This window comes from Dasypus novemcinctus, chromosome 19 (assembly GCF_030445035.2).
Source record: "Dasypus novemcinctus isolate mDasNov1 chromosome 19, mDasNov1.1.hap2, whole genome shotgun sequence".
NCBI lineage: Eukaryota > Metazoa > Chordata > Mammalia > Cingulata > Dasypodidae > Dasypus > Dasypus novemcinctus.
In genome coordinates, this window is record NC_080691.1 from 79,021,601 (window position 1) to 79,035,714 (window position 14,114).

General features: G+C 41.2%; 1 protein-coding gene across 1 annotated transcript in view; it reads right to left on the bottom strand.

Annotated features, from left to right (window-relative positions):
* The window catches only part of LOC101417758 (adhesion G protein-coupled receptor E1), a 105,154-nt gene that overhangs the window by 8,967 nt on the left and 82,073 nt on the right, over nt 1–14,114 (bottom strand). Inside the window, exons 13-19 of the mRNA XM_004447627.4 lie at nt 13,833–14,003; nt 11,117–11,311; nt 9,411–9,646; nt 7,261–7,327; nt 5,388–5,479; nt 1,133–1,301; nt 915–1,019 (exon numbers count right to left, since the gene is read on the bottom strand). Coding sequence (XP_004447684.1) covers nt 915–1,019; nt 1,133–1,301; nt 5,388–5,479; nt 7,261–7,327; nt 9,411–9,646; nt 11,117–11,311; nt 13,833–14,003 — 1,035 coding nt within the window. The remainder of the gene's footprint in view (nt 1–914; nt 1,020–1,132; nt 1,302–5,387; nt 5,480–7,260; nt 7,328–9,410; nt 9,647–11,116; nt 11,312–13,832; nt 14,004–14,114) is intronic.

Below are 14,114 nucleotides of genomic sequence, written 5' to 3' on the forward strand. Positions count from 1 at the left end.
AGAAAGGAGGCCCAGTAAGAGACAATCCCTGTGCCTGGTTGCCCACAGCTGAGCTCGGAAGACAGAACAGCCAGGAGGGGAAGGAGAGACGAGGCAGAGATCACCCGCCATCTTGATTCACCACATGGCAGCTGACTTTGTTGAGAAAGCACCTCTTATGGTGCCTTGAGTTGGACTTTTCATGACCTTGGAACTGTAAACATTTGCCTCAAATAAATGCCCTTTTATAAAAGCCAACCCATGTCTAGTATTTTACATCAGCAGCCTTTTGGTAAACTAAGATAGCAAGCTAGCTAGATAATAGACGGATGGATAGATAGATAGAAAGAAGGAAATAGATAGATAACAGATAGAAAGATGATAGATAATAGAGGTAGATTACATCTATATATAGTTGATAAATAGATGGATAGATAGATGATAGATGATAGATAAATGCATAGATGATTGATGACTGATAATAGATATAGATTATATCTATATATAGTTGATAAATGGATGGATCGATATAGATAGATATAGATTACATCCATATACAGTTGATAAATAGATGGGTAGATGGATAGACAGAGATTATATCTATATATAGTTGATAAATAGATGAAAAGATGATAGGCAGGTAGATAGATAGCTCTTCAGATTCTCTTTTAAACCAGTTATAGCATTGGCCTGCTTCCTGTCATTGATTAACAAGTCAAATAATTTTTAAGATGTGCATTAATGTTTTCTACATGAGAGTCTAGTTAAATAAATTACACATGATTTCACATCAATTAAGGGACAGAGCTGGGATTTAAACCCGGGCAGTCTGGCTCACGAGCCCCCACTCTTGACCCACCCCTTATTCAGTGGGATACCAGTGTGGATGCCCTCAGCTTGCACTAAGGAGCCTGTGCAAACACGCGGGCTCTCACCGTTCTGGACGAGGAGGGCAAGGATGACAGTACGATCCCTGAGGTCTGGGACTGCGAGCTGGGCTTGGTCTTTGCGGTGAACCACCTCCTGTACTCTTCTCGCACCTGGAGGTGGAGACACGTCACATGGACAGGTGACTCCCAGGCTCAGGGAGAGGACCCTGCACAGGCCCAGCCAGGGAAGGGGGTGGGGAGGCAGGAGGGCAGCAGCCACACACCTGGCGACTGAGCAGGCAGTGAATGAGGAAGATGAAGGCTCCCTGCAGGCTGTTGATGATGGTGAACAGGTAGGCCATGACGCTGGCCATGGCTCCAATCTGGAAAATGCCCAACACCCAGGAGCAGCCCAAGATGAAGACCTGGGCAAAGGCCTTGAACGTGAGTAACCTGTGGGGGAAGGATGCAAAGGATAAGCTGCTGGGATGCGGCTGTTTCCTGGTGGACCCCCTCCCAGGCCCAGGAATCGTCTGAGGCTGCCACCAGGTGAGTCCCCACCTGTGGAGGCTCCAAGGGACAATGCAGGAAATTAAATCCCGCACGTATTTGTGTCAGTCAATAACAAGAGTAAAGCAACTTAATTTAAAAACGGGCAACGGACTTGAATAGACATTTCTCCAAAGAAGATACACAGAGATAAGCACATGAGAAAATGTTCAACATGTTAGTCAATTAGTCATCAGGAAAATGCAAATCAAACTACAAGTATACAAGAACAGTTACCTCTAAGTTAACCCATGGGCTCTAATTAATAGTACAATAATAAAAATATGCTATCATCAATTGTAGCAAATATACTGCACTAATACAAGGGATTAATAACAGGGTGGTATACAGAAATCCTGTATTTTATGCATGGGTGTTCTGTAAACCAACAACATCTCAAGCAAAAAAGTATATGTTCCTCAGGACTTTTGTGAAAAAAGTGAGAAGGCAGCCCACTCAATGGGAGAAAATACTTGGAAATCACATATTCAATAAGGGTTTAATATCCAGGATATACAAAGAGATGTTATAACTCAATAATAAAAAGACAAACAGCCCAATTTAAAAATGCACAAAAGACTTGAATAGACATTTGTCCAAAGAAAAAATACAAATAGCAAAAAAGCACATGAAAAAATGGTCAACATCACTAATGATCAGGGAAATGCAAGTCAAAACTACAATAAGATGTCATTTCACACCTATCAGAATAGCCACTATTAAAAAGACAGAGAACTACAAGTGTTGGAGAGGATGTGGAGAGATAAGAATGCTTATTCACTGTTGGTGGGAATGCAGAATGGTACAGCCACTGTGGAGGACTGTTTGGCAGTTCCTAAAGAAGCTTAATACAGACTTGCCACATGACCCTGCAGTACCACTACTGGGTATATACCCAGAAGAACTGAGGGCAGTGAACTTCTGCATGCCAATGCTCACAGCAGGATTGTTTACAATTGCCAAAAGTTGCAAACAAGCCAGGTGTCCATCAACCAATGAATGGATAAACACACTGTGGTGCCTTTACACAATGGAATATTATACAGCTATAAGAAGAAAAGGAGTCGTAAAGTATATGACAACATGGATGAACCTGGAGGACATTATGTTGAGCAAAACAAGCCAGACACAAAAGGACAAATACTGTATGATTGTGCTACTATGAACCAAAGGTATTGTGTAACACATTGTACAATAAAAAAAAATTTTATGTATGTATACAGTACATTTAATTGAGAAATGTATGTTTTAGTCAACTGTGTTTTCTTTTTATTTTTAATTGTTTATATTTTCAATTATTAAATGTACAAAATAAAGTTTTGAAAAATTATATATAAGCAGTGGCTATCTCTAAGTATGGAGTCTATGATTAATTTTTTAAATAAAAAATATATTTCTATAGGTTCAGAGTAGCTTGAAATAAACATTATTATTGTTGTAATCAGAAAAAAAAACCATGGGATACTACTTCACACCCAATTGGATGGTTAATTATTAAAAAAAAAAATCACAGGATTGGCAAAGCTGTACATTGTTGGAAATGTAACATGGTGTGGCTGCTGTGGAAAAAATTTGGCAATTCCTCAGAAAGTTAAACATAGAAGCACCACATGACCTGGGAATTCCACTTCTAGGTATACCCCGAAAATAATTGAAAGCAGGGACTGGGACACACATTTGTACACCAATGTTCACATCACCATTATTCAGCATCATAAAAGGTGAAAGCAGCCCAAGACTCCATCAACGGGGGAATGGATCAACAAGATGTGGAACACACATACAATGGAATATTATTCATCTTTTTAAAAATCAAGTTCTAATACATGCTCCAACATGATGGACTTTCATGCATCATGCTGAAAAGAATACAGCAGAAATGAAAGGACAAATATCATAAACTCCCACTTACAGGGAAAACCTAGAATATGAAAATTCCTAGATACAAAAAGTAGATTAGAAGTCACCAGGACCAGGAGGAAGGAAGAGGAAATGGGGAGCTCTTGCTTAAATGGTGTGGAGTTTGTTTGGGGTCATGAAAGTCTTGGTAATGGATGAAGTTAATGATAGCACAATATTGTAAATTTAATTAATGCCATGGAATTGTACAATTAACAGTAGATAAAATTGAAAATTGTATATTATTTATTCATTACAATAAAATTTTAAAAAGCAAAAGAAACCTGTACCCATAAATCAGTAACTCTCCATTCCCCCAATGAAGCAAAACAAATGTCCATTAATTGATGAGTGGATCAAGAAAATGTGGTCTATCCATACAATGGGATATTATTCAGCCACAAAAAAAAGAATGAGTCCTGATCCATGCTACACCATAGATGAATATTGAAAACACTATGCTAAGGGAAAGAAGTCAGACATAGAGTGTTTGAACCCATTTATATGAAATTTCCACAATGGGCAAATCCATAGAGACAGAAAGTAGATTATAGACATGTTGTAAAGTGAGGAGAGAATAAGGATATACTGTAGTAGTGAGGATACAAACTACTGCACTCAAATTCTGACGGAAACATTCACTACCTTCGTGAGTTATTTAACCTCACTCAGTTTCCTCACTTTGATATAGGGATAATAAAATACTTTTGCCATCAGCTTGTTCTACAAATTAAATGATGAGCTAAAAAGACCTTTACAGTGCCTAAAACAAGGTCTGGCATGAAATAACCTTTTTTGTTAGTTTTTATTAGCCATAAGTATAGGTATTAAATATTATACACTATAAGGAAAAAGCAAAATGCAGAATGACATATACAGCATCCTGTCATTGATGTAAAGAAGGCACATGTATAGGCATAGAATATTCTGGAAGGAAGCATAAATCAAGTGATAATGGTTGCATCAGTTGGACCTAGGGGACTGCTTCTCTTGTTTTCCCTTTTACTGCTCTTTTTGTACGTTACACATATTAACTTTGTTTTAACATTTTGCATTAAATTTTCACAATTTTAATGGACAGTGAATTGGACACCACTGGGAGAACAAGCAAAGGACATCAGTACAACACTAGACAATGTCTGGTTCTAGGAAGTTCTTAAATAGTGGGTTGATGAACTTAAGAGGCACAAATGGTCTGTAAGAATGTAAAAACTGTCTCACATCCTTTAGAAAAAAATTAAATGAAATTAAAAAAATGAAACAGTATATGACACTTATTAAAATGCCAACAAAAAAATAAGGATAAACCCCAGTGTTGACAAAGCCGCAGAGAAACAAACACACTCACACACTTGATGGTCACATAAATTAAAACAAGTTTTCCAGAAAATAATGCACACTATATAATTGAAATGTTACAATTCAACCTCCCTTTGTCTTAGGCAATATCACACTTAGCATTATCATAACTAAATAACCACGAATGTGGAAGATTTTCCTATGAGGGCACTCAAGCCAGTATTTATAATAGCAAATAAAGGAAACAGAAGCAACTTAAATGCCCATGAATAAGGTGCAATTTAAATAAGTTCTGCTGCATTCATGCACTGCAATGTCATGTAAAAAAATGGTATTGTAGAAGAATTTCTAATTAAGTGGGTAAATATTAATGAAATAGCAACTATTAAGAGAAAAAATCATTATAAAAAATAAAATATAATTTCATTTCTTGTAAATATGCACAGGAGAAAAACTGGAAATAATATTGATAACTGTAATACATGCAACACCTACTATTCCTAGGCACTGAACTAAAGGATTCATATACCACATAAAGTGTACAATATTAATATTCGTATTCTATAGATGAGGAAACTGAACATCAGAGAGGTTATGTAGCCTGCCTAAGGTCACACAACAGGAAGTGGTACTGCTGGTGTTTGAGCTCCAATCTGGTTCCAGTCCTAGAAACGACCATTCTGAGCAGGCTTCATCACCCTCTGTTCTGGGCACATAACCTGGCATTCAATAAACATTTGTGGAAAGAAAGAAGGAAGACTGGAAGAGGGAAGGAAGGAAAAGGGTTTACACCTGGTGTCTTTAAGGGTCGAGACTTCGGCATTGACACTGGAAAGTTTCTGCCTCAGGATCAGCAATGTCCAAGTGAGGAGGATGGAGTTGATCTGCAAAGTCAAGCAGAAGAGACACCTTGGGGAAGTTTGCATTCAAGACCAGAGTTGAGGACAAAGACTGTGACCTTGAATGGAAGCATATCCACACACCCTTCAGTTGTGAAAATCAAATATGTCTCCAGACATTGTCAGTTGACCCCAGGAGGGAAGAATCTCTTGGTGAAGAGCCACGGCCCTGGGTAATGCAATTATTTTTTCCAAATTTGTAAAATTTTCAAGGGAATCAAACACCCTTGAAGGTTTAGGGATAGATAGGATAAAAATATTATTATTCCCATTCTTACATATACTGTGGCTCAAATGTTTAGCAGAACATTGTGGTAAGTATTTCAGACATATGGTTTGAGCATCACCACCATCCTCATGAGGAGAGTCTGGAGGGGAGAACTTGGTGTATTTTGGCAGCAGGAAGTTCATTGCTACAACCAAAGCACAGGGTGTGAGGAAAAGCACAAGAGCGAAGCTGGGAAGTTGGTAAGACCAGGTAGTTGGAGACCTTGAGCACTAGGGTAAGGGAAGGGGGTGCCACCCTGAGGGCAATGGAGAGACCACAGAAGGGTTTCAAGCTGAGGGGTAGGAAGCCCAGTTTTGGGTTTCAGGAAGAGCCCTCTGAAAAACTCTCTCACTGCAAAACACCAAAAATGCTAGTTGAATTTCAACAAGCATCCTCTTAAGTTTATAGCTGACATTATAAGAAAATAGGAAAATCTTGAGAGACTACAAATGAGTAATTATGAAACCAGAGTCATGAGCTAAAACTGACCCTGTAGCTGCCCAGAGGATATTTCCTGAAAGCAGAAGTCTAGACTCTGGGGATTTAATGGTCAGTCATGAGAACAGAGGGTAACCCCTTGACTCCACATAAGATGGGGAGACCACCAAATAAAAGTAGGACCACACTCTCACTGAAAGGGTAAACTAGAAACCAAAATCCTGACAGAGAAAAGAAAGTATCTTTTCTCTGTAGGTTTTGGATTCTAATGAAGGAAAAAGAGAAATGAAAGGAAAATGTGATGGGAAGGGAAGGAAGCGGAGGAGGAAGAGACGAGAAGAGGAAATGAGGGAGGAAAGGGGAGGAGAATAAGGGAAGGGAAGAGAAGAGGAGCAGGGGTATGGGAAAGAAGGGGCAAGGAAGGGAAAGGAGGAAAGGAGTAAAGAAGCTCAGCTCTGACCTCCCCTGAGTGGGGAGTTCAAACTGACAATATCTTCATAACTGAGGAAGCCCTGAGATGAAAAAATCATTTAAGGTTGTTTCAGGTTGGTATTGCACCCAAGGAAACGAAAAGAAATAAAAGTAGAACATCTTTGGAGGAATATACCCTTAGCATCCCCAAGACTTAGGTCAGTCAATGTGAGCTCACAACATTAAAACTACAAATGACACAGGGAAATAAGCAACCATGAGTGAGAGTCAGGAGATAAACCTCTAACAGAACTGTAGTGTCTGTATTGGAAACAAGAAGATGGTGTATAATATCCCCAGGTTTCCCTTTGTCTTCCTCCCACCATTTCCCCATCTCACTCATTCCCCTCTCATTTGCTCTTAATTTCCTCTTATTGAAGAACAAATGACAGATAAGATTGTGTCCCTTCCAGTAGCATTTGCATTTGTACATGAGGAAGTCACAAGTTAAATACGTTACATTCTAATTTTGAAATCTCAAGAATCACAGATCAGAACGGAGAACTTCCGTGTACCCTCCTCTGACATTTCCTGATCCTCTCCTTGGTCCTCTCCAAAACACACTTCACCAAGCAATTTGCTTGCTCACCATTATGATTGTGCAGATGGGCCCCAGGAAACTCCAGATAAATCCTGTCTCTGTATTCAGCCAGCAGCTATGGAGAGAAACAAGAGAAGTCATCATTTGTTCCAAAGTCCTGACTACAGTAACCATGCCCCAACAGAGGCACTAGTGAAGGAGAATATTGGAAGGTAAGACTCCAATGAAAATTCTCATGGTAGAGCAGGTCCCAGTTTGGTTTCCTTTGGACCAAGTGAATCTTCATTTTCCTCTGTCCAGAAATTGACCTGTTTCCTGGGCAACTGTACATGAAATATTCATCTAATACCCTAGATCCAACTCATTCTCAATTCAGAGCCTTTGGAATCCCTTTTCCCTCTGTCCAGATCTCCACTGATAGCTACTGTCAATCAAGTAGCTCAAAATGTCACCTCCTCTGAGAAGCTAATCCTGACTGTCCCTAGTTAAAGTATCCAAATGTCACTACTATTCACTGCTTTCTTTCCTAAATATCACCTACCTACCCCTATCACAAATTATATCATTCAGTTGTTTGTTTGCTTGTAAATTGTCTTCTCCTTCTAAACTATGAGCTGGATAAGAATTTGGACATCAGTTGTCTTGTTCATCTCTGTATATACCTAGCATACAACATTGGCCTGGACCAGACAGTCTTCTTCTTTATTAAAAAGAAAGAGACAGAGAAGAAAAGAAAGAGTGAATGAAGAAAGGATAAGAGAAAGAGAAGAGGGGAGGGAGAGAGAAAAGAGAGTTAAATAACGAATTGCCCTAGTTGTCTTTTTCCATCATATTTCTAATGGATATTTTCTGTTTTCACCTCCCAACACCCATTCTTCCATGGTCAGTACTCCAGCATTTCCTTAGCAGGAGTATGGCTTCCCCTCCTAACAGAAGGAAAAGAACCAAGTTAGACCAACCATATGTTCTTTCCCTGGAATGTGAGACTTGAGTACCAGAGTGATAAAAAGGTGGAATATGTTTGCATTTTGTCCTTTTGTTCTCCATATCTCTTCAGGACTTACGATCTTAGTGAAGGTGAGCAACTTGCATCTCTGCCTAAGGGTAGCAGACTAAAGCCCTGGAGGATTATTTCTCCTTGGGAGACTCTTAACCAATGACTAATGGGAGGGTGTCAGAGGATAAATACCACAGCCTCACACAACTTGCATCTAAACTGTCTTCCTAACCCCAACCCCAACCATAACCATAACTTTAACCTAAATCCTAACTCTAACCCTAAATAAACCAGTTCCCGCACCCCTTGAGTGGAATAACTGAAGTGTATGTTCTATGGAGTCTCCCTATCCCCAAACCTAACCTTAACTGAAATGCTAACACTAACTCTAACCCCACTCCCTTAATCTTAACCCTAATGCAGCCTCCTGAGATCCTCAACTGCCAAAAGCACCCATCTTCCCATGAACACACTTATCTAACTCTATGACAAACCCTTGAGACAGTGTTATTATCCCAATTTACAGGTGAAGAAACTGAGGCACTGAGTAGTAGAAAGTCTTTCCACCATTATCCAGTGAGAAAAGAGCAGAATGAACATTTGAAGCCTTGCCTTTCCAGGTTTGGGATCCTGCTGACAGTCTCTGTGCTACAGGCACTTTGCTGAGCTGTGTTTGGGGTTTAAGACCCGAGGTTCCTTCCTGCGTGTTAATGGCCTGTACTTCAGGTGAGGTCACAAGACACAGAGGGAAAGGAATTTATATTAAATGCACACTCATTATAACCCAAATGATATACATTTAATACTCATAGCCACTCAATGATGTAGGCACTGTTATTAGCCCACATTTTATAGGTGAGGAAAGAGGGGTACATAGAAATTAAGTAACTTGCCCAAGGTAGCAGTTAAAGGTGGTAGAGTCAGGAGTCAAACCAAGCAGGTTTTAAAACTGTACAATCAAGTCTCCTGAGTACAGCAGCTTCATTTGCCTCTACTGCAGTATAAAAAGTTTACTCTGAGTTTGTGTAGTGCACAACCTGAGCTGCTGTACATGGTAGTCCTAAGACCAAGAATAGATGAAATAAGACCTCAATAAATGGTAGCCATGGCCACTGCTTCCATTATTGCTCTCCTTCTTATTCATGTAATTACCATCATCAACCCTGGTTGATGGGTCTTCAGGAAAAGGGGCAACACTCACCGATCATGCATCCCATAGCCCTTTGGCTGGACAATGGCAGAGACAACAACCACCAGTCCTGGGAGCCCATAGCCAATGACACACAGGTGCAGCATTTTGACGTTGCGAGAGCTGAAATAATTCACCACCTTCAGGTTCCTGACCATCAGGAAGAGCATGACAGCTTCCACCAGCATCCAGAAGAAGCAGGCGAGGAAAAGGTAGTGCAGAAAGCCTGCGATGATGGCACAGCCCAGCTGGAGAGAAGAAACACGCTCCTTCAGTGTCCCCATCCAGGGAGCACCCTTGAGGGGAGGAGGGCAGGGAGCTGACTGCCTCGATTGCAGTTCCTCAAACTTGGCCATTTACTCATCCACAGACATTTAGAGAGACACAGTGGTTCTTAGGGGGAAGTGAGACTTTCCCTTTGGTCAGCTGCCCATGCATCCTGGGTTGCCTGGGACTGAGGTTTCCCTGAATGTGTGAAAGTCAGTGTTACAACTGAGAGGTTTAGGGCAAAGCAAAGTAGATAATCGATCACCCTACTTTAAGGGATGTTTGGAAATAGGGGCATCAGCAAACTACAACCCTTGTGTTGGCTACCTGTTTGCATAAATAAAGTTTTATTGGCACACAGCCACATCAATTTATGAATTACCTGTGGGTGCTTTCACTCAGCAATAGCAAAGTTAAGGAGTGTGACAGACAGAAACCATATAGTGCACAAAGCCAAAATTATTTACTCTCAGCACTTTACAGAAAATGTTTGCCAAACATTGGTCAAAAAAAAATGAGGGCCACTACTGCCATTAGTTCTAAAAGTATCAGGGAAGACAAACATCCCACAGTGAGAGGGTCAGTTTTACACAAAGATCAATCATTCCATCCAAAACGTCAACAGAATGACATTTGAGAAACCCGGAGGGGCTACTATGTGCCTAGCATGGTTATAGGGAATGAACAGGCCAAAGTCCTTGTCCACAAGGGGAATCTAGTAGGGGAAGGAGATGTACAGGTAAAACAACAAATAATCCGTGATCTATAATCAATTAAATGCTGGGGAAAAACAAAATAAATGAACAGTAACAGTAGGATTTCTCAACTATAACACTATTGGCATTTGAAGACAGCTATTTCTTTGAGGTAGTGGGCTAACCTACACATTACAGGATGTTTAGGAGCAGCATCCAGTGAATACATCTCTTCACCAAATGCAATGAATGTCTCATGATGATTGAGGAGGTTGTTGCTATGGGGGGAGGAGTGGAGTGAGGGGAGTGGGGGGTATATGGGGACCTCATATTTTTTTAATGTAACATTAAAAAAAATAAAGACAAAAAAAAATGTAGGAGCATCCTTAGCCTCTACCCAGTAAACTACATTAGCACCTCCTCCATCAGTAGCAATTACCAGAAATGTGTCCAGACATTGTCAAGAGTCCCCAGGGGACAGAAGCCCTCCAGTTGAGAACCACTGGATTACAAAGAAACAATAAGAGGAATAACGTTGCATACGTTAATCATAAAAGTGACTTTAGACTGATAGTTATCTCAAGAGGAAGTCAACCAGATGAGTAGGGGGGACATGATGCTGGCAGAAGGCACAGCATGTTCAAATGTCCTGAAGTCGAGATGAGCATAGAGAGCGTTTGGTAGGGATGCTCAGAGGCAGATATGGAGATGATGGGGCTGGATGGGATACAGGGGGCAGGCTGGGGAATTTGAGACCTGGTTGTCAGTCTTGTCCACACCAGTGAGGAAGAGAAGTTTGGCCAGGAAGAGGCTCACACAGAGGTGCAGGTGTAGGTCGGTGTTGCGGTTGCGAATGGAACGACACAGTAGGAACGTGGCAATGGCGCAGACGAGGCACACCAGCGAGATGATCAAGCCCACGTGGCTAATTAGGTACAAGGAGTACTCCATCTGTCAGGAAGGAGAACACAATTGGCCCCAGAGGTGGATCAACATTCCACAGGTAGTAGAGAGGAAGATTCGACCCCCTGGCTTAGGCGGCAAGGACTCAAGGCCTTGTGTCCTGACACTCAGCGTGAACAAGACATTGTCTATCATCATCCCTTATCCATTGGTCTCCATGATGGTTTGAAATTATTTTATGAATCCCAAAAAGAGAACGATTATGCTTTGCACAAATCCATTCCTGTGGATGTGAGACCCTTCCAATTGGACTACATCAGTGAGGCATGATTCAGTTGAGTTTCTTCCCTCTTGCTGGGTCTGATATAAACAGAGACACACACAGACACATTGGTCCCACAATGTGAGAAAAAGGACTCTGGTTTCTCCCAGAGCTGAACTGCAAGGAGAGAAACTTCCGAGAGGCTCAAAGAGCTGAGGCCCAGGGAAAGATAAGCCATCTGCTGAGAGCTTGCAGCTGAACTCAGGAAGAAAGCAGAGCAACTGAGACTGATAGAGCAGGCCCAGAAAGATACAAGCCCTATGCCTGGTTGCCTACTGTTGAGCTCTGGGTGACAGTAGATTCTGGAGAGGAGGGCAAGGACCTCAGCAGAGATCCACAGCCATCTCTTTTTTCACCACATGGCCAGAAAATAGGATCAACAGTAGGTGACTTTGGTGAGAAAGCACCTCTGATGGTGCCTTGATTTGGAAATTTCATGACCTTGGAACTGTAAACTTTCACCCCCATATAAAAGCCTTTTATAAAAGCCAACCTATATCTATTACTTTGCATTGGCAGCCCTTGGGCAAACTAAAACAGCCTCTTCCAGCACACATTCCCACCCCTGCCTAGATCCCCCATGAATTCCTGGGGGAGTATATCTGCAAGCTACATTTCCAAAATATCTTGGAGCTAAGATCCTGGATGGAATTTAGGTTCTACGAGAAGATGCATTCATGCCATTTTGGATGTCAGAAGGAAGGAAGACAGAAGGGAGACAGTCTTTTCTGCAGCAGTTTTGCAAACAAGTGGGCTCCAACAGTCAGGAGTTACCTGAAGCTGGATTTCACCTTCCACTTGTATAGTCCCCAATTTCATAGGTGTGGAGCAACATGGAAACTACAGCTTCTGACATTCAAATCACAGCTGCAGAGGGGTTGATCTTAAAACCAAAATCCAAGTGGCAAGCAACTGACTTCAACGTCTCTGTCAATTTCAGTGATTTAGTGAGCAACCAATTCCCTGTGTTAAACCCTTCCTGCTTGAAATACCTTGAGTGACTTCTATTTCCTGCACTAAACCTCAAGTGATAGGCAGATATTAAGGAGGTCCCCAACTTCTGGGAGTGGAACATGAGTCCTTTCCCTATGCCATTATTCATAAGTAATATAAAATGTATATAGTGTTTTCTGAATGTTAAAGATATAGTAAAGGTATGCCAGGAACCATCTCATGGCCCTTCTAGTATACCGTAACAGTGGCTAAGAGAATCGACTATGGTTCTGCCAGATTCTAACTGTATAAGCTTAGGCAAGACAATTCACTTCTCCAGGCCTCAGTTTCCTCATGTTAGAAAGGGATAATCATACTATCTTAAGTGTGGTTTGAGGAGATATAAGTGAATATACTTAAAATATTTGCAATATTCCAGAAATATATTATGCACTATTTTAAGTGTTAGTTATCATTTTCCCTTGTTCCTATTTTTTGAAACATGAGAACTGAACACAGCTCAGACAGGTTGAGTGACTTTCCCAAAGTCACACAGTTTTGAAGTGAGAGAAATAGGACTTGAAACTAGACCAGTGTCTCCCTAGATCTGGAACTCTTCAGACCTCAGACGTATTACTCTCTAAATAGCATTTAGGGCCTCCCTGACATGGTATTGAATATTGTGAATGTGGTGATAGGTGAGGATTCTAACCCCAACAATGATCACTGATAACTAGTTTTCCTCTCCTCCAAGTCCACCAAGTCATGAAAGCCCAATTCCTATCCCATCTTCTTCCCAATCTCCCCCATATTTTCCACCAAACACCTCAAATTTGTACATCGCAGCCTCTTGCTCTGTTTTCATGGTTTAGTGGAAAAAGCATGACTCTCTGACCCAGACTACCCTGGGTTCAAATCCCACCACCACCACTCTTGACTAAAAGGGTGCTGAGCCTCACTCTCTTATACTATAAATTGGCTTTTAAAAAATTAAATGTGCAGGTTACTTGATAAGGATTAGCACTAATGTTAACTAAAGGGTTCAGCACGCAGTATGTAAATAAGATCTGTGATTGATATTGTGCCTAGTCTGTTTAGGGTCATTTCTCATTTTATGTGAGTTTCGTCAATTCCCAAAGAAATCATAAATTCCCTAAGAGCAGAGGTATTTCACACACCCCTTTAGTCCCCATGACTCCATCTCCCAACTCCCAGCACTACAATGGATATATGCAAATGTTTAGTAATTATCCCTCCCCCATTAGATTTAGGACCAGACCCTCGGGATCCAGAGCACAGCCCATCAGTACTGACCGTGAGGTCCCCAGAAGCCATGATGATAGCCAGGTTCGCCAAACGCTTAGAGCTACAGACGGTGTGGGTCTCAGAAGCTTTGAGGATCACACAGTCCAAGGATGTCCACCTCCCGCCGTCCACATCTGTGTCCCAGGTAACACAGATGGAACTCTCAAACTTCTGCTTTGGCTGGAATATCAAAGAACCTGGTCACCTGAGAAACCTCCTCAGATAGATTCATTGACCAAACTCAAGAGCCATTTGAGGCAAAGAGATGAGGTTATGCTCTATAGGGAATTG